Consider the following 20,751-nt stretch of genomic DNA (forward strand, 5'->3'; position numbering starts at 1 on the left):
CACACTGAACTCTTCCCAACAGCCCAGCACCACGTAGAAGAGCGGGATTACCCCAGTCAGGGTTATGTGTATTTGTTTTCAGAAATGCACTGATCTGTTGTGCTGTATGCGTGGCAAATAACCTTTTAGCTCAAAATCTTGAAGTAGAATGTTATTTCTAAATCTGGTTTGAGGGACGGGCTGAAGCAAGGGGCCACACACTGCTAGGAGCAGGCAGCACTAGTTTTGAGGAGGAAAATATGGAAACAGAAAAAGACGAACAATGTGTGTGGGTAGGGGGAGGCCAGAGAACAATGCTTGGCCAAAGCTGCTCATGCTGTTAGTGGTGCTTGCAGGTGTTGCAAGCACCTCCTTGGTGGTGTGTCACTGCGGGTGGTGGTTACATGGCTGTGATCCTCTCGGAGCTGCCCGCCAGTGCCTTCCCTTTGGTTTTACCCACACACACGGTTTGGCAGGAGCTGCTCCCAAAACCCCTGTGGGAGTCTCAGAGCAGCAACGTGCGCTCTGCACTGCCCACACCGGGGCCATGTGTCCAGAGAAGGGCTACGGAGCTGGGGAAGGTTCTGGGACACAAATCCTGTGAGGGGTGGCTGAGGGAACTGGGGGTGTTTAGTTTGGAGAAGAGGAGGTTATTGGTCTCATCTGAAGGGAAGCTGTGGGGAGTTGGGGTCGGCCTCTTCTCGCAGATAACTGGTGATAAGACCAGAGGGAATGGCCTCAAGTTGTGCCAGGGGAGGTTCAGGTTGGGAATGAGGAGACATTTCTGTCAGGAAGAGCAGCCAGGCACTGGGACGGGTTGCCCAGGCAGGTGGTGGAGCCACCACAGCCCCTGGGGGTGTTTAGGGGCTGTGTAGGTGTGGTGCTTGGGGACGTGTTTTATCACTGTTAGGGGCAGGTTGGTGGTGCTTGGGGACACGCTGCAGTGGTGGCAGTGCTGGCAGGGAGTGGTTGGGCCGGCTGACCCCGCAGGGCTCCTCCAGCAGTCAGGATTTTGGGGTTTTACGGCCCGCTCTGGCGTTGCCTCACGGCCCCAAGCCCAGGGCCAGGGGCTGCAGGCCGCATCGCGCCCGTGATGGTCCAATCAGAGCCCGCCCCGAGCTGTCACCGCTCTCCTCTCCACCAATCAAACCCAGCAGGAGGCGGGACCTTCCCCCCCACGGGAAGCACCGTTCTTTTCCCTTTCCCTCTCTTGGCCCCGCCTCCCCACCTCTCCCCGCGCTCTGACTGGCTGGGAGCGCTGTCCGTCAGGCTTTGCGATCGCCGATTGGACAGACCGCAAGGCCGCGCGCCCCGCCCACATCCGGGCCTCGGAGGCGCGGCGGCGGTGGGGGCAGCGCCGCCATTGCGGGGGGGGAGCGCGGGGCAGCGGTGAGGGGGGATCGGGGACCGGGGGGGGACCGGAGGGGACCGGGAGGGACCGGAGAGGGCTCCTGAAGGGGCCGGGACCCCGCCGTGAGCCCGTGGTGTGTCTCCCCGCAGGTCCGTCGCCATGGCCGCCGTGTTCCCGTACCGCGGGGCCTGCGCCCCGGTGCCCAGCCCGCTGGCGCCGCTGCCCGACTACATGTCTGAGGAGAAGCTGCAGGAGAAAGGTGGGTGAGGGCCGGCCGAGGCCTGCCGAGCGGATCCCGGCCCGGCCTGACGCCGTGTTTTGGTTTCTGTCCCCCCGCAGCCCGCAAATGGCAGCAGCTGCAGGCCAAGCGCTACGCCGAGAAGAGGAAATTCGGCTTCGTGGACGCGCAGAAGGAGGACATGCCCCCCGAGCACGTCCGCAAAATCATCCGCGACCACGGCGACATGACCAATAGGAAGTTCCGCCACGACAAGCGCGTCTACCTGGGGTACGGGACAGCCCCGCTCCAGGGGGATGCGCTGGGAGCTGCTGCCGTGCTGAGGGTGCTCGCTGAAGGGAGAGTCCTCTCTCCTTCCCTCAGTGTCAGCTGAGCACAGAAAGCAGCGTTGCAGCACGAGGAAGGCAGGCCAGGCAGTTGTACTAGGATGGCAGTGAGGAAGAGGATCAGCAAAGGATTTTGTTGCTTTGAGTTTTTGAGAAAAAACGCCGTGCTGAATCCTGAAAGGGGCTTGGGGGGGAGCATCAAGTAGTCAGCATGGTTTTGGATGATTAATATACAAAATATTAATATACAAAAATATTCTTGATGGGATGTTTTTAACATGTAATGATCTCTGTGAAACCAACCGGTAGAAAACTTTCTGGTAATGAGATCAATGAAGTGCAAGGATAGAAGAGGAAGTTTGCACTGGAGGCCTTTGGCAGCAGGTTAGCTGAGCAGTTTTCAGGGCTGGCAGATGTACACGTGAGAGGGCTTCCAGCAGACAAATGCCTGTTTTCTTGAGATCTCTTCTAACTGTGATACTCCTTGATTTCTGATTGTAGTGCTCTGAAGTACATGCCTCATGCTGTTCTGAAGCTCCTGGAGAACATGCCCATGCCGTGGGAGCAAATCAGAGACGTTCCAGTCTTGTACCATATCACCGGAGCCATCTCTTTTGTGAATGAGATTCCCTGGGTCATAGAGCCGGTGTACATCGCTCAGTGGGGGTAAGTGCTGCCTTCCTTAACCCTGGTGGGATCTTGTGAGCAAAGTCCCACGCTGATACCACAATAAAAGCGGCAGCTGACGGCCTCTGGTTTCTGCCAGGTCGATGTGGATTATGATGAGGCGAGAGAAGAGGGATAGGCGTCACTTCAAGAGGATGAGGTTCCCCCCGTTTGATGACGAAGAGCCACCTCTGGATTATGCTGATAACATCCTGGATGTGGAGCCCCTGGAAGCAATTCAGCTTGAGCTGGATCCAGAGGAAGATGCCCCTGTGCTAGACTGGTTCTATGACCACCAGCCACTGAAAGACAACAGGAAGTACGCAGCACAACTCAGCGAGGGGTTGGGAGTGGGAAACAAACATTATTCACTATATAAATTACCTGTATGTAGTGGTATAAAACCTTTGCTTGTGCAACACTGGGCTACGTGTGATGTTGGCATGGGGAGAAAAATGTCCCTCAAGGATAGGAGGGGGAATCTGACCACTGTAAAGCCATCCCTCGGTCTTCAGCATCTAGGGAGGGCAAACAAAGCCTTTCTGTCTCTTCATGGTTAATTGCTAAAACTCTGTGTCTTGCTGTGCCTGAGATGGAAACCTGGATTGTCTAGTTGGGATTTGAGTCGGTGGTTACTAAGAATGCACTTATGAGAGGCTCCTGTATATGACTTCAGATGTTGGTACCTCAGTTGGAGGCAAGGAACTGGACGGTTGTAATCCATAAAAGTTCTCAGCAATCCTGCAGCATCTCTTTCTGTCTAGGAGGGGGCAGGAGTTGGCTGTCCTTAATATTTTCTGCAAATGGCAGTCAGGGAAAGGTGTTGGGTTATTTGTGGTCCTTTAGTACGGGACCAGTTGTCTTCTGGCTGTACAGTGAGCGTCCCGTTCTGTTTCCCTGCAGGTATGTCAATGGTTCCACGTACCAGCGGTGGCAGTTCACTCTGCCCATGATGTCCACGCTGTACCGGCTGGCAAATCAGCTGCTCACCGACCTGGTGGATGACAACTACTTCTATTTGTTTGACCTGAAAGCATTCTTCACCTCCAAGGCACTGAACATGGCTATTCCTGGAGGGCCCAAGTTCGAGCCTCTCGTTAGAGATATCAATCTTCAGTAAGTGTTCGATTTTGGAGGAAAGATAAGTAATTACCTGGGAAAGATACTGGGATGCAGATACTGCATCTTTGGTCAAAAATATTTGTGTTTCTGTCTTCTCGAGTGCTGGTATGACAATTTCTTTTCTTCTCATTTGAGGGATGAAGACTGGAATGAATTTAATGACATCAACAAAATTATCATCAGGCAGCCCATCAGGACGGAGTATAAAATTGCTTTCCCGTACCTGTACAATAACCTGCCCCACCACGTCCACCTGACCTGGTAAGTGCAGCAGTCTCGAGAGCAGGGAGAGGAGAAGGAAGCCATCGGGATGCTCTAATAATTTGTTCTGTGTTGCAGGTATCATACTCCCAACGTTGTTTTCATTAAAACTGAAGATCCCGATCTCCCAGCTTTTTACTTTGACCCCCTGATCAACCCCATTTCACACAGACATTCCGTTAAGGTGAGTCAGTGTTCAGGAGAGCCTCTGATAAACTGCATGTGTGGAGGTGTTTGGGCTTTAGCATCTTTTTATAACCTTGTTTCTGATAATGGCACAGATGCGTACATATTTCAGGAGAAAACATAAGCCTTTCTTTCACAAAAACAAAAATGTAGTTACCATTTGTCTTTTTTGTAGTTGCACAGAGATGTTTTCTTCAGTCTAGGATAAAGTTCAATGCCTAAATAACAGTGTTGTTTTAGTATTGTCTCATAGGCTATTTATCTTTTTGATGGCCCTCAGAGCATTCATGGAGCTGACATCTCCCTAATTTACCTCTGTAACACCTAGCTCAGGGTCCAGTAGCCAGCCTTTAGGGTCATGAAGACGATCAGGGGGCTAGAGCACTTCTCCTGTGAAGGAAGGCTGAGAGAGCTGGGGCTGTTCAGCCTAAAGAAAAGAAGGCTGCAGGGTGACCTCATTGTGGCTTTTCAGTTCTTAAAGGAGGCTTAGAAAAAGATGGAGAAGGACTTTTTGCTGAATCAGATATTGACAGGACAAGGGCAGATGGTTTTAAATTAAAAGAGGGGAGATTAGAGGTTAGGAGGTTTCACTCAGAGGGTGGTGAGGCGCTGGAACATGTTGCCCAGAGGAGTTGTGGATGTCCCATCCACAACGTGTTGCGTGTTTTCTGTATTTCAGAGTCAGGAACCACTGCCTGATGATGACGAAGAGTTTGAGTTACCAGAGTTTGTGGAACCTTTCCTGAAGGATACTCCACTCTACACAGACAACACAGCCAACGGCATTGCCCTGCTCTGGGCCCCACGACCCTTCAATTTGAGGTCTGGGAGGACTCGGAGAGCTCTTGACATCCCACTGGTCAAAAACTGGTGAGTTCTTCCCAGGGGAGAAGGGTGTTCTAGTGTTTGTGACATTATTATTATGTTACAATTCAATTAAAATAAAGAGATCGTGTGGTGGGTGAGTGGCTGGCTTCTGGAGATTTCAGGAGGCTTCCTGGAGACCTACCATTTTATAAGGAATGTGAGTTACCTGGAAATTTGAAATCTATTTTATCCCTAGGTATCGTGAGCACTGCCCAGCAGGCCAGCCAGTGAAAGTGCGAGTCTCCTATCAGAAGCTTCTGAAATACTACGTTCTGAATGCGCTCAAGCACAGACCCCCCAAGGCCCAGAAGAAGAGGTAAGCGAGGGCCTGTTCAGGAGGAGCTGCTGTAGGGGATGCAGCTGATGTTAGTCTCTCCTCTCCCCAGGTACCTGTTCCGTTCTTTCAAGGCTACAAAGTTTTTCCAGTCAACGAAGCTGGACTGGGTGGAAGTAGGCCTGCAGGTGTGTCGCCAGGGCTACAACATGCTGAACCTGCTGATCCACAGAAAGAACCTGAACTACCTTCACTTAGATTACAACTTCAACCTGAAGCCAGTGAAGACCCTCACCACCAAGGTATCGGCCCATGTGCTTTTTCTACTCAAGAGTAAAGTATACCTGAAGGTTTCTAAGTAGCTGGTGTGGTAATAGAGAACACAGTGACTCAGTTGGTCAGTTGCTGTACAGACTGACCAAATTGGAGCTGTTTGACTCTTAGCTGGAGTTAAGAAGCACTTGAATAGTGCTCTCAGACATGGTCTGATTTTTTAGGTGGTCCTTTGTGAAGCCTGGAGTTGGATTCAGTGATCCTCGTTGGTCCCTTCCAACTCTGGATATTCTAAGATTCTGTGGTTCTATGAAATCCTGAATCTTTGCCTTTTCTCTTCCAGGAAAGGAAGAAATCCCGTTTTGGTAACGCTTTCCATCTGTGCCGAGAGGTCCTGCGCCTGACTAAATTGGTGGTGGACAGCCACGTCCAATACAGACTGGGAAATGTGGATGCATTTCAGGTAGGCTTGATTCTTTATTTTCCTTGTTTCCTTTTAAAGGTGGAGAGGGGAAGTTGAGAGAAGGAATGGAATATCTGGATGGGCTTATATAGGATGCACAAAATGACTGTTGCAGTGTTACAAAAAGGAGGGAAGCAAAGAAAGCATTTGGTATTGGGTGAAATTCTGCTGTTATTCTAGTTCATAAGAGTTGATGATTGCATGAGTGACTGGTAGGAGCTTTGCACAGCCCAATACACTCCCCTCACAGCTGTAAAATAAGCGTGGCTTCTTGAGGCAGTGTCTGCTGTGATTATCTCTGACCGTGCTCCTTGTGTTTCAGTTGGCAGACGGCTTGCAGTACATCTTTGCCCATGTAGGTCAGCTGACAGGAATGTACAGATACAAGTACAAACTGATGAGGCAGATTCGCATGTGCAAGGACCTGAAACATCTCATCTACTACAGGTTTAACACAGTAAGTTTCACTTCTCCGATGAGGTGGTGACCCCAAGTAAACTGACCGAGAGGGGATGGATCCTGGAGTGTCCGTAAATGACCTCCTGTTACCGTGCCTCTCTTCTTCCAGGGGCCTGTGGGCAAAGGTCCTGGCTGTGGCTTCTGGGCTCCAGGCTGGAGAGTGTGGCTGTTCTTCATGAGGGGCATCACGCCACTGCTGGAACGCTGGCTGGGGAATCTGCTAGCCAGGCAGTTTGAAGGTCAGCACACTGTGTAAATCTCGGACATGGGAGGATTGTCTGCTAAAGATTAATGCTGTTTACTTGCTAGCTTAAACTCAAGGTTTCTGTTTCAAGTGGTGATCTGTGTCCATGTTCCTTGTCAGCCCCGGCAGCTACTGACCTGTTTAGAGCTCTTACAAGACCAATGCCCCACAGTAGATTATAAATGGAAGTGGGATTCTCTGATCCGTAGTGCTCTGGGGTCTGTAGCACCCTGATCAATTATTCCAAAGTCATCAGTAATGTTGTGGCAGTTAAACTTCTTCAGATACCCTGCACCTCTTTGCAGGGTACTCCTTTAATACAAAGGAGAGGGGCACTGTCCTCTTCCGATGTCTGAACTGCTGAAGTACCTTGTTTCCTGCAGGCCGTCACTCAAAGGGTGTAGCAAAGACTGTCACAAAGCAGCGCGTGGAGTCTCACTTTGACCTGGAGCTGAGGGCAGCCGTTATGCATGACATTCTGGACATGATGCCAGAAGGGATCAAACAGAACAAAGCCAGAACCATCCTGCAGCATCTGAGCGAGGCTTGGCGCTGCTGGAAGGCCAACATCCCCTGGAAGGTAAGTCCCTCACTTGGCCTTTCTTTTCAGTTCAATTATAACATCTCTTAGGGTGAACTGCTCTCATTAAGGTTCCCGCTCCTGTTTCCCTCATAATCCTGTCCCTCCCCAGGTTCCTGGGCTGCCCACTCCTATTGAGAACATGATCCTGAGGTATGTGAAGGCAAAAGCTGACTGGTGGACAAATACAGCTCACTACAATAGAGAGCGTATCCGTCGCGGTGCCACTGTGGACAAGACTGTCTGTAAGAAGAATCTGGGCCGGCTGACCAGACTCTACTTAAAAGCTGAGCAGGAACGACAGCATAATTACTTGAAGGTACTTTGGTCCTGCCTGAGGTTGCCTAAATTTGTGCTGTTTTTATAAGCAGGCTTTCACTGACTAATCATGTTGTTGTGGTTGTGCAGGATGGGCCTTACATTACAGCAGAAGAGGCTGTTGCTGTGTACACAACCACAGTGCACTGGCTGGAAAGCAGGAGGTTCTCACCCATTCCATTCCCACCTCTGTCCTACAAGCATGACACCAAGTTGCTCATATTAGCTCTGGAGAGGCTGAAGGAAGCTTACAGGTAAGCGTTGGGAAGTGACTGAGTTCTGCCAAGGGTCAGACATCTGCACTGGGAAGGGCTTCTGAAAGTTTTGTTGTCCATTATTCCTGGAATTGAGTACACTGTAAAACTGACCCTGATGGCCAGGTAAACGCTGTAGGTTGTGGTGCTGCCAAGGCTGCCTAGAGGTTCTTCATGGACTCTGCCACTTGGGGAAAAAACAATGCCATGTTTCTGGGGGCTGTTGGGCAGTTGGGGAATGTGGATTGCGAAGAATTACAGACCTTGTCTTGACCCACTTGGTTGCAGCAGCCATTAGTTTTGTTCATGCTTGGGTGTGTGAGCTGTTCTTTCTCACTTTCAGTGTGAAATCGCGCCTGAATCAGTCGCAGAGAGAGGAGCTGGGCTTGATTGAACAGGCTTACGATAATCCTCATGAAGCTCTGTCCAGAATCAAGCGACACCTTTTAACTCAGAGAGCCTTCAAGGAGGTAAGCGTCCTGGTCAAAGCAAGAGAACACTAAAAACTTATTCTGTGTGCTACCAAGACTATCAAGAGACTCGACAGATGTTTTCTGTAAATGCAGGCTTCAGCTTTACCTTCTCTTTTTTAGGTGGGTATTGAGTTCATGGATCTCTACAGCCACTTGGTTCCTGTTTATGACGTTGAGCCCTTGGAGAAAATCACAGATGCTTATCTGGATCAGTACTTGTGGTACGAGGCTGATAAGCGAAGACTCTTCCCTCCTTGGATCAAACCTGCTGACACCGAACCTCCTCCACTGTTAGTGTACAAGTGGTGCCAAGGTTAGTGAGGGTTTGTATTCCCTGATAAAATGAGTTCTGTTAATGTGAGCTTGCTGCTTAAGAATCCCCTTGCTGAGTTTTCATATTTGCAACTTTCAGACAATAGTACAGTTAGTTATTAGGCTCAAAAGCTGTATTTTGTAGGTTAACCATAGCATTTGTGGTTGGGTGTGTATTTCTGTTTCAATTTCTGGATGGACTGGAGGGAACAGAGGCTGAAAATCAGGTGTTACAGGAAGCACGCTGACTTTCCATGCCCAGAATGGTGCTTCTGCACTCTGAGAATTGCCTTGTCAGCTAACGTGACGTGCTTGTTTGTCTCCTCAGGCATTAATAACCTGCAGGATGTTTGGGAAACAAGTGAAGGTGAATGCAACGTCATGCTGGAATCTCGATTTGAGAAGATGTATGAAAAGATTGACCTGACGTTGCTCAACAGGCTGTTGCGTCTCATTGTTGATCACAACATCGCTGACTACATGACAGCCAAAAACAACGTGGTCATCAACTACAAGGTGATGATTACTGTCAGAAAAGGGGGGGTGTGGACTGTAAAATTCAGAAATTTGAGACCCATGGGTAGGAGGGGGGACACAAGGCTTGGCAAAGAAGGAAGTGATTAGGGAGTAAGGAAACCCTAGTGGGTCCTGCTGAAAAGCAGCTGCTCACATGAAGGTTTTTGGTGTATTGTGCCAGTCAGGTTCTCATTCTTTTCCTTCTTTTACTCAGGACATGAATCACACCAACTCCTATGGGATTATTCGTGGGCTGCAGTTTGCTTCCTTCATTGTCCAGTATTACGGGCTTGTGATGGACCTGCTGGTGCTGGGCCTGCACCGTGCCAGCGAAATGGCTGGGCCTCCCCAGATGCCAAATGACTTCCTCAGCTTCCAAGACATTGCCACTGAGGTGGCCCATCCCATCCGCCTTTTCTGCAGATACATCGACCGCATTCACATCTTCTTCAGGTGAGAGCTCCACAGGGCCCTGCTTTCCTCTGCTTAACTTTTGTTCTGGCATCTTGCAGTGGATGTTGTGAAAGTAGGAATTAGTATGCTTCTATTCCAGGATTTTTTTTCCACTCTGCTAAGAAATATTGGGAATACTTCAACTAACAGATGTTCCGCAACAATTGGGTGTCCAAATGCCTCCTCTTGCTTTCCCAGTTCACCATATTAAGAGGAGAGCTTTGCTGAATCAGTAGAAAAGCAACATCAAAAGTCAAATTGATTTTCCACAGCTAAATAAGCCTCTTGGGGCTTCCTAGCAAGTAGATGTAATGTTTTATGTGTGTTCATGGAAAGATAACCCAGTCAAGGGTTGGTCTGTGCTAATGAAACTGAAGTCCCTTTCAGTGGGAAGATGGAGGAATTGGATAGTTAGCTTCAGACGTGCTACAGCAATCAACTTATCCCTAAGCAGGTCCTAATCTTTGTGGGCAGAGTGGTGGTCTGACAAGAGGGTCACATAACTCCAGCTTCTCTTCGGCATGTTTCCAGGTTTACAGCAGATGAGGCAAGAGACTTGATTCAGCGCTACCTGACAGAGCATCCAGATCCCAACAACGAGAACATCGTAGGCTACAACAACAAGAAGTGCTGGCCCCGGGATGCTCGGATGCGCCTCATGAAACATGATGTCAACCTGTAAGTGCTGCAAGCTGGAAAAAACAAGGAGCAGGGTGGTGGGAAAATTACTTGTGATAAGTAAGTGTTGAAGCCTGGCAGACAGGTGCTCAGGAAAAAAAAAAAGATGAAATGAGGAGGTTTGTGCCATAATTCTGACAGTAGATGATGGATGTGAGAGACTGTGGTGCTAAGAAAGCCCTGAAAGCTTGCCCAGTTTGTATTTCACCGTGGTAACAGACAGCCTGGCCTCACTGTGCATGCTTTGTTTTTCAGGGGTCGTGCTGTTTTCTGGGATATCAAGAACCGCCTGCCTCGATCAGTCACCACAGTACAATGGGAGAACAGCTTCGTCTCCGTTTACAGCAAGGACAACCCCAATTTGTTGTTTAACATGTGTGGTTTTGAGTGCCGTATTTTGCCCAAATGTCGCACCAGCTACGAGGAGTTCACCCACAAGGACGGTGTCTGGAATCTGCAGAATGAGGTAGGGTGAGAGTTAGGCTGGGAGAGGAGACCCTGCTGGGACTCCTGGCATCAGAGCAGGGCTTGCATCTGCTTGGGGGTGTGCATTTACCAGCTGTGTTCCTGGGACCAGTGGCAGGTAGAGCTAAAAGGAACTCAGTGAGGGATGGGGAATCCTTGGTCAGGGATGAGAAGGGATTCAAAACTGTAGAGGTGCTGTTCAGCCTGTTGCCTTCCATGTTTGATGAATCGCTGATGGCAAGAGCTCACTTTATTGCTTACCTTGTCTTGGATGGAGGGCTCCCAGGAAGGAACTGATAGCCCTGTGCTCTTGCAGGTCACCAAGGAGCGCACAGCCCAGTGCTTCCTGCGTGTGGATGACGAGTCCATGCAGAGGTTTCACAACAGAGTGAGGCAGATCCTCATGGCCTCTGGCTCTACAACCTTCACTAAGGTAAGGTGGGAGAAGGGTGTGTGAGAGAGCTTTCTGCAAATGCTTGGGCAACAGGCTGAGAACCGAGCCCTTGTTTTCCTTCCTAGATTGTCAACAAGTGGAACACAGCCCTGATTGGCCTGATGACATATTTCCGGGAAGCTGTTGTAAATACTCAAGAGCTGCTTGATTTGCTGGTGAAATGTGAGAACAAAATCCAGACTCGAATCAAAATTGGGCTGAATTCCAAGATGCCTAGCCGTTTCCCACCGGTGGTGTTTTACACCCCTAAAGAGCTGGGAGGGCTGGGCATGCTCTCCATGGGCCACGTTCTTATCCCACAGTCTGACCTGAGGTGAGTTGTGCTGCCCTATTCTAAACGCCCACAAGGTTTGCGTGTTCTGATAAATAATTCTTTGCCATAAAAATATCAGAATGCTAAAGCGTGACTTAGTAAAGAGAGAGGTTGTCTTTACAGCAGGTCATGGCAACTTGACTTGCAATGTCCCATTGCTCCCACCTCACTCTTCTGCCTCTTCGCTCCAGGTGGTCCAAGCAGACAGACGTTGGCATTACTCACTTCCGCTCAGGAATGAGTCATGAGGAGGACCAGCTCATCCCAAATTTGTATCGTTACATCCAGCCATGGGAGAGTGAATTCATCGACTCTCAGAGAGTATGGGCAGAATATGCCCTCAAGCGACAGGAGGCTATAGCCCAGAACAGGTACACGTTTCCATGAACACGTTTCCATGTGCAATCACGTCTCAGCTAGGCAGGGGCAGGCAGTGTTGTGAGGTCTGCTGCTGTCTTAGGGTTCTGCAGACCTTGCTGGGTCTGTGATACACGTTACAGGCTGCCTGCAGAGCTGCAGTCTTACCTCTGGAGGAGGCATGGGCTCTGCAAACAGATAGCACACCCATGGCACAGTTTAAGATAAATGATACGCCAGATGGTGCCAGGAAAAGCTGACATCAGACCCGTTCGCGCAGCTAGTTCTGCTCACTTACAAGGGCAAGCTTTTCCTTTTGGCTGTTTGATACCAGCCTGTTCACAGTGAAAGCTGTGGACGCTTTGAGCCTCTGAGTGCTTGGCATTTTAGAACCTCCTGCCAGAGCCCTGAGGTCTGTATCATTTCTGTGATCTCATCAACTGAAATATTCATTAATGCGCTGTCATAAAATGGAGATGTAACAAAGTGTGGGGGCTGTCTTTTCTTCAGGCGTCTGACGCTGGAAGATCTGGAGGACTCGTGGGACAGGGGGATTCCTCGTATAAACACACTTTTCCAGAAGGACCGGCACACCCTAGCGTATGATAAAGGATGGAGAGTCAGGACTGACTTCAAACAGTATCAGGTATTGACAGGGATTTTCTCTGGCTGATTGTGAAGTTCAGACTTCATCTTAGATTTTGCCCAGCCTGCATTGCCCAGTAGCACTGGCAGAATTCATGTTGCAGATGAGCTGTGTCTTCTAGGACAGAGTATGTGAGGTTTTCACTTGTTAGCTGGCATCATCATCTTGGTTCCTAAAATTAACGCAGCACAGTTAAGAGATCTGAATGCAAAGCTGCTCACTTGTGGGCTGTTTTTCACAGGTCCTGAAACAGAACCCGTTCTGGTGGACACATCAGCGTCACGATGGGAAGCTCTGGAACCTGAACAACTACCGCACGGATATGATCCAGGCCCTTGGTGGAGTGGAGGGCATCCTGGAGCACACTCTCTTCAAGGGCACTTACTTCCCCACGTGGGAGGGTCTGTTCTGGTAAGAGAAACCTTCATCTGGCCTTGTCGTGCAAACCGGAGCTTAGTGATGCACCCGGGAGGAGTTCATGGTTCAAGCTGTACTGATTCTGTTTTGAGTGTGTTCTGTTTTCCAGAAGTGCATTGTATAGCTCAGTTGTGAGGGTACCCGGAATTGTGCTCTGACTGAATTTTCACATGTGAATTCATGGAAACTTATTTCCCTGAAGCAGTCTTTCTCACTCCTGGTGTGCTTGTTCCATGCCTCTATTATATGTGGTGCGTGGCAGTCAGCTGTGATGACACGATTGATTGTCATTTCTAGGGAGAAGGCCAGTGGCTTTGAGGAGTCCATGAAGTGGAAGAAGCTGACAAACGCCCAGAGATCTGGTTTGAATCAGATTCCAAACAGAAGATTCACTCTGTGGTGGTCTCCTACCATTAACAGAGCCAACGTAAGTATCTGGAGCTTGCCTGTAGAAACTTCTGCTGAGTTGAGAGCAGTTAACAAATCCTTCAGAACTCCTCTTGCAGATGAACTGTAGATGTAAGCCTCCTCAACAGGAGCAGTTCTGTTTTCTAAACTTGGCCAGTTGTGCTGTTGCCTGTTCTCACAGCTGTTTTTCCTTTGCAGGTGTATGTTGGGTTTCAGGTGCAGCTGGATTTGACAGGTATCTTTATGCATGGCAAGATCCCCACGCTGAAGATTTCTCTCATTCAGATTTTCCGAGCTCACTTGTGGCAAAAGATCCATGAGAGCATTGTAATGGATTTGTGTCAGGTGAGCAGTATGTGAACTAGGTTTGTTTCTGTGCATTGCAGACATGTTCCTTGTGTACCAACAGCCTCCTGCTCACAACAGTAGCAAGGCTATTCCTCCTGCAATTCGATAGGGAAGGGGAGGAAACTAGATTTTCCTGGGCATCTGCCAGGTCTTTGTTGAGGATAGACTCTTTTAGCTAGACTGCTTGAACACAACTCACCTTTGACTGCCTTTTCCCCAGGTGTTTGATCAAGAGCTGGATGCTCTGGAGATTGAGACAGTGCAGAAAGAGACAATCCATCCCAGGAAGTCATACAAGATGAATTCCTCATGTGCAGATATCCTTCTCTTTGCTTCCTATAAATGGAATGTGTCACGTCCATCGTTGCTTGCAGATTCCAAGTAAGTGCTTCCCTTTCTCTGTCCTTGATCTAGCTGCAGAGAAGGAGCTGCTGAGGCTGTCATCCTGAGCTGGAGGCTCTCTCCCTTGGGCATCTTTGGTTTTCTTTGGGGACCCAGGAGGACACGATCACACCTGGCAAAGAGCAGGGCTAGTTTGGGTAGATGGTTGGTGCACCTCTAGCATCGCCTTCTGGAAAACATGAAGAGCATCTCTGTTGCTCTTCCCTCTTCCATTTGCCCTTTACCATGAGCCCAACCTCAGGAGCTCTGAGTAGTTCTTCAGGAAACCCCGGGGAGCTGTGCCATCCTGGGCCCACAGTGTGGAGTAAACTGGACACTTACCTGCACCTGTGCTGTGTTCATTTAATTAAACCCTCGGCAGACATTCCCTGGGATAGATGCTGCTCATTGTGCAGTAGATGAGTAGCCATGTAGCATTATTAACAGCTTCTGCATTCAGATGCTCTGTGAAGAGCAGTGGGAACTTTCTTTTCAGGAACGTATGCAGACAGCAGCCGGCTTAAGTAATCAGATTTGGTAGAAGTTACTCTCTGCCAAATAGATAAGCAGCAGTTGCCTGAGAGTTTTGTGCCAGATGAGTTATTCTGGCTTGCTTTCTCCTTAGAGATGTGATGGACAGCACCACCACTCAGAAGTACTGGATTGATATCCAGCTGCGCTGGGGAGATTACGATTCCCATGATATTGAGCGCTACGCAAGAGCCAAGTTCCTGGACTACACTACAGACAACATGAGTATCTATCCATCTCCCACCGGTGTGCTCATTGCCATCGATCTGGCCTATAACTTGCACAGGTAAGATCTGCACCGTCTGTATTTTAACTGTAATTGGTAGTTCCTGGATGTCTTAGTGCATCTCTGAATTGGGCTGCAGTCCAGGCAAGGGTGTGAGGGAGGAAGGCAGAAGCTGGAGGTAGGCACTGAATGGGCTGAGGCGTCTAGGCAGCTCTGTCACTGATGTCTGCTGTAATAATGGTTCCGTCCTCCCAGTTCACTAATTGGTTGTTTTCTTAGGGGTTCTCTGCCAGACTGCTCCTGGAGGTCAGGGACAGGCCTTGTTTAAAAGCTGTCTGCGAAAGGGGGCAACTGTTCTTCACTGGGGGGGAACTAGGGCTATTTCATTTAAAGCAGACTTCTCCAGTGGGCCGATTAGAGAAGATGAAACCTTTCTGAGATCACTACATGTGTGTGCTCTAGTTTCTCACTGAGAGGAAGCATAGGGAAAAGCTATAGGTGAACAGCTCCAAGAACATCACAGAAGTTAGTTATCAGCCTGCAGAAAGGAGCCTGGCTGCTGCGTGGCAGGACTTGTGCGTAGCTGTTGTTGCTTCATCTTGGAGCTGATAGCAACAACTGTTTCTGTCTGTTTTCTTCTTCAGTGCGTATGGGAACTGGTTCCCTGGGAGCAAACCTCTGATCCAGCAGGCTATGGCCAAAATTATGAAGGCAAATCCTGCGCTGTATGTGTTGAGAGAACGGATCCGCAAGGGGTTGCAGCTGTACTCATCTGAGCCCACAGAACCGTACCTTTCCTCTCAGAACTATGGAGAGCTCTTCTCCAACCAGATCATCTGGTTTGTGGATGACACCAACGTGTACAGAGTGACCATTCACAAGGTGAGGCCAGGGGGCACCTTCAGGGGGAAGGAATAAGGACTGTAAATGTCCTTTGCTGGGGATGATTGTGGAGGCATGCATGGTGGAAAACTAGGAATCAGCATGGGCCTACTTTTTTTTTTCTGCAATGTGCACAGAGCAGCTCTTTCCAGTTTCAGTTTCCAGTATGGTTTCCAGTACAGTTCTTGCTCAAAGCATGTGGCAAGTCAGTTATTGTGTAAGCGTGTGGATAAGCTGCATTCGTCTCACTCAACTTTCACTTATTTCCTCAGACTTTTGAAGGGAATTTGACCACAAAACCTATCAACGGAGCCATTTTCATCTTCAATCCCAGGACCGGACAGCTCTTCCTGAAGATCATCCATACATCTGTGTGGGCAGGACAGAAGCGTCTGGGACAGGTGGGGCCTGCCTGCTTTTTGTGCTTTGGGCAGTGAGGCAGGGCTGGGCTCTGGTTTCTTGGAATACACAGTTGAGTAGAAGGCATCGCGAGGGTGTTTAGCTTCCCACCTCCCAACAGGTTTGGAGCTTCAATTGTCCGTGTGTAACGTGTGCTCTGGCAAACGTTTGCATGGGATAAAGAAGTAAGAATGCAGGCGTTGATGTTGCAAGGTTTTTGAGGCTCTGGGGTGTACAGAGCCTATGTCGACAAGCAGGACTTGAGAAACAGTGCTGTGCTGACTGTTGCAGCAAATCATATTGCTCTTGGACGAACATCCAGTGCAGCGAAAAGACACTGAGGTGTTGAAGCCAGGGAGGTGGTGTAATCAGCTGTTTTGTCTCAGCCAGTCAGGAGTAACTGAGCTCCAGGAATGGGAACTGCCCTCTGTGACCGGTGAGAGGGAAATGCTCGGCCTTGTCACTGATCTGAAACAAGCCATACATTTCTGATGTATTTTTAGGATTTGGTTTGAGCCTCTCTCATTCTCAGAAGTATGGAGACTTTGCTGTGAGCAGGGAGATATTCTTCTAACCCTGCTGTCTTTTTATAGCTGGCCAAGTGGAAGACTGCAGAAGAAGTGGCTGCCTTGATTCGATCGCTTCCCGTGGAGGAGCAGCCTAAACAGATCATAGTGACTCGAAAGGGCATGTTGGACCCACTTGAGGTAACAATGTGCACACTGTTGTTTAGGGACGTTGTAAAATCATTGTGAGGTTGCAGAACTGTTCTGTGTTCCCGTGAAAGTCTTAATATGGACCAATGTTCTGCAACAGTTGTGAGTTAATTCCTTTTCTCAATAAACTCCAGGTGCACTTGCTGGATTTCCCCAATATTGTGATCAAAGGCTCAGAGTTGCAGCTGCCTTTCCAGGCCTGTCTGAAAGTGGAGAAGTTTGGTGATCTCATCCTGAAAGCTACTGAACCCCAGATGGTTCTCTTCAATCTCTATGATGACTGGCTGAAAACAATCTCTTCCTACACGGTGAGGACATGCGTAGTCTGTATTTTGCTTTGCCACCGATACACAAACCAAAAGCCAATGCTCTTAGTCTGCGAGGATTTTTCTTCAGATTGATTCCACTGGCGCTTCTCATGTATTGTTGGTGTGCCCAAAGAGAGGAGTGGTGTGAAAGGGAGAAGAAAAAAAAAAACACGCATTTTCTAACTAACTGCATCTTTTTTCTTCTCTAAGGCATTCTCCCGCTTGATTCTGATTCTCCGGGCACTGCATGTGAATAACGATCGAGCCAAAGTGATTCTGAAACCAGACAAGACGACCATAACAGAGCCTCACCACATCTGGCCAACCCTGACAGACGAGGAATGGATCAAGGTGGAGGTGCAGCTGAAAGATCTGATCCTTGCTGACTATGGCAAGAAGAACAAGTAAGCCACTGTCCTGCTGCAGTAATCCTGTCAGCCTTTCCTTCCTGCTCTAAATACCGTGTGGCCTGAGCACTCCTTGTGCAGATAGAAGACTTTGAAAGGCTTTTGGCAATGAACTGTCAGAGTTGTAGGGAAATTAGTTATATTAATCGCTTTCTGGAAAGGCAGGTAAAAATACTTGATCTGTGATTTCTGATCTGTGCATTGTGCGATTTGGTCCTTCCTCTTGTCAAAAATGTTTTGGTTTTGTTTTTCGTAGTGCCCTGACTGTGTTCCAAGCTTGTGCCCCCATGAGAAGGGTCTGGTGTGTATTTTTGAAGTGCCTGACTTGAGTGAATTTTATCTTTCAGCGTGAATGTTGCATCCCTGACACAATCGGAGATCCGAGACATTATCCTGGGCATGGAGATCTCTGCCCCCTCTCAGCAGAGACAGCAGATTGCAGAAATTGAGAAGCAAACCAAAGAGCAGTCGCAACTGACAGCCACGCAGACCCGCACCGTTAACAAACATGGGGACGAAATCATCACCTCCACAACCAGCAACTACGAAACCCAGACTTTCTCCTCCAAGACTGAGTGGCGAGTCAGGTAGGGAGGCAGGCAGCAGTGGAAAAGGTCAGAGTGCTCAGGAAGGACCTGTGCACCCTGTAACAGTTGTCTCCTCTTCACAGAGCAATTTCAGCTGCCAACCTCCACCTGAGAACGAACCACATCTACGTTTCATCAGACGATATAAAAGAAACAGGCTACACGTACATTCTTCCCAAGAACGTGTTGAAGAAATTCATCTGCATCTCAGATCTGCGGGCCCAGGTGAGTGTGCAACAAGTCTGTTGTGGTGGTTCTCCGTGCTGCTGGGTCGCACACCCATCCTGGGCAGTCAGCTCCTGGGGAGAGGGCTTGGGAGCTTGCTGCTGTCTCTAGGCTGGAGGTAGACACCGTTGATATTGGCTGAGAAAACTTCAGTTCTGGTCAAGTCCTGAAGGCTCCCTTTGGCCAGACTTGGGAGGAAACTCAGCACAGAACAAAACTCTGATCTTCTCTTCTAGTGAGGATCTGCTGAGCAAGAGATACCTGCCACAGGACCTAAGAACAGGCCCACTGACCCTTACGTGGTTATAGGAAGTTCTCTTCTGGGCTCATAAAGTGTTTTTTTGTGTTCCTAGATTGCCGGTTACCTGTACGGAGTGAGCCCTCCTGACAACCCTCAAGTGAAAGAGATTCGGTGCATCGTGATGGTGCCCCAGTGGGGAACACACCAGACCGTGCATCTCCCGGGGCAGCTGCCGCAGCACGAGTACCTCAAGGTGAGCTGGGCTGCTCCCAGGGAGGGTGGAAGAAGATCACCCTCTCCTTAACAGAGACCTAAGGCAATGGAGGAATCTTGCTGCCACGCTCAGCCCCGATGCACTCACCTCAGTTACCTCTGCAGGGTGCCCTTGTTCCGTTGTGGATGTAGAGCTTCAGTGGCTCAGCCTGAAGTCTGCCTGGTCTGGGATCAGGTGGAAGGGAGAAGCCTGTAGTCCCCGTGTACCTTGTACCGTGCTTGAAGCTGTCTTGTTTTTAAACAGCTTTTGCTTCTCTCTTGGCTTTCAGTTTCTTTTTGTAAAGTCACTGATTTTCACTGATTTTCACTTTCTTTTTATCAGGAAATGGAACCTCTGGGGTGGATTCACACCCAGCCCAATGAGTCCCCGCAGCTGTCACCACAGGATGTCACCACCCATGCCAAGGTCATGGCTGACAACCCCTCCTGGGATGGGGAGAAGACCATCATCATCACCTGCAGGTGGGAGGCAGCAGGGCTTCTGTGTCCCCTCTGCCAGGGTGGAGAGAAGTCAGGCTGCTGAGGGCACAGCTCTTGGGAACGCGTTGAAGTCTCAAACTAAAAATTTGGCAGAAAGGGGAGCATTTGCTCATTTCTTGTTTCCCTCTGTCCCCGATTAATCTGACTTGCATCATCTCTCTGCTCTCCTTTCAGTTTTACCCCGGGCTCCTGCACCCTGACAGCCTACAAACTGACCCCAAGCGGCTACGAGTGGGGCAGGCAGAACACGGACAAAGGGAACAACCCCAAGGGCTACCTGCCATCCCACTATGAGAGGGTGCAGATGCTGCTCTCGGATCGCTTCCTCGGCTTCTTCATGGTTCCAGCGCAAGGATCCTGGAACTACAACTTCATGGGTGAGCCCCAGGAAGGGGACAGGAAGGGAGGCAACGCAAACAGCTTGGGGAGGAGAAGGAAATGGCTCCTTGGGCGAAGCATTCCTCACGTGTTGTGAAGCTTGACCTTCCTCTGAGCAGCTGGCAGGGATACCAGCATTGTGGTCTGACCTTTCCTTGGTACCAGTGCAGGGATGTCAGTTCTTAATGATTTGAGGCAGCAAGAGGGCAAACTCTGATGCAGGGGAGAAATCAGACATGAGACCATTTTGTGTTTCCGGATTGTAGTGTCTGGTGGATTGCCACTGAATAATTAATATCTGTCAGGCAGAAGAGATGATGATGGGAGAGGGAAGCTGTGCCCAGTAGGGGAGGGTAGCAGGGAGCCCTGGTAGGAGGACATGAGCTTGGTGAACCGTAGCCACAGACGGGGTCAGGAAATGAAGAGGCTGGCAGACAAAATGCTTGACTTACTCTAGAGGAAAGCACTGCAGGGGCATTGTAAGCCTCCGGGGGAGGGAGCCATGCAACACAAAGTGTGGAGACTTGCGGGTTTAAAACTTCTTCCACTCTCTGCTTAAGAATCCTCTTGGGAGGGCAGAGGGCTTCGTTAAGCTCCTGATTGATGGGGAGGGCAGGGAGGGCTTTCAGATGGGGACGGGAGGGAGCTAAAGGTGGAAGCTCTGGCTCAGCTGCAACTCTCTCTTCCAGGTGTTCGCCACGACCCCAACATGAAGTACGAGCTGCAGCTCGCCAACCCCAAGGAGTTTTACCACGAAGTCCATCGCCCCTCTCACTTCCTCAACTTCGCCCTGCTGCAGGAGGGGGAGGTTTACTCCGCCGACCGGGAGGACCTCTACGCCTAGCCCTGCTCCCCCCGGCACCCTTAGTACTGTTGATATTCAACAGCCTCCCCCTGCTTTTCCCACCCTCACACCCCCCTCGTCCCCCGTTCACCCCGCACGCGTTGTCTCGGTGGTTGTACCGTCTGTAGAGTGGCTTTAATAAACTTTTTTTTTTTTTTTAACCAAGGTGAAC

General features: G+C 49.6%; 1 protein-coding gene across 1 annotated transcript; it reads left to right on the forward strand.

Annotated features, from left to right (window-relative positions):
* The first annotated feature begins 1,240 nt into the window (after positions 1-1,240).
* PRPF8 (pre-mRNA processing factor 8) lies at positions 1,241-20,736 on the forward strand. Its single transcript, XM_038165703.2, has 43 exons — positions 1,241-1,368; positions 1,480-1,589; positions 1,670-1,838; positions 2,396-2,560; positions 2,661-2,879; positions 3,464-3,676; positions 3,818-3,943; positions 4,022-4,127; positions 4,809-4,999; positions 5,193-5,312; positions 5,383-5,572; positions 5,887-6,006; positions 6,329-6,463; positions 6,575-6,704; positions 7,093-7,289; positions 7,402-7,608; positions 7,698-7,861; positions 8,205-8,331; positions 8,455-8,647; positions 8,975-9,162; positions 9,377-9,615; positions 10,147-10,293; positions 10,549-10,759; positions 11,075-11,191; positions 11,278-11,525; positions 11,717-11,896; positions 12,393-12,528; positions 12,770-12,939; positions 13,243-13,372; positions 13,552-13,698; positions 13,922-14,082; positions 14,708-14,899; positions 15,484-15,721; positions 15,994-16,122; positions 16,714-16,827; positions 16,971-17,144; positions 17,355-17,548; positions 17,899-18,138; positions 18,222-18,363; positions 18,717-18,857; positions 19,200-19,339; positions 19,532-19,734; positions 20,425-20,736. Exons 2-43 carry the CDS (start codon positions 1,490-1,492, stop codon positions 20,577-20,579), a joined length of 7,008 nt encoding a protein of 2,335 aa, XP_038021631.1. The 5' UTR covers positions 1,241-1,368; positions 1,480-1,489; the 3' UTR covers positions 20,580-20,736.
* Positions 20,737-20,751: the final 15 nt, after the last annotated feature.

This window comes from Anas platyrhynchos, chromosome 20 (genome assembly GCF_047663525.1).
Source record: "Anas platyrhynchos isolate ZD024472 breed Pekin duck chromosome 20, IASCAAS_PekinDuck_T2T, whole genome shotgun sequence".
NCBI lineage: Eukaryota > Metazoa > Chordata > Aves > Anseriformes > Anatidae > Anas > Anas platyrhynchos.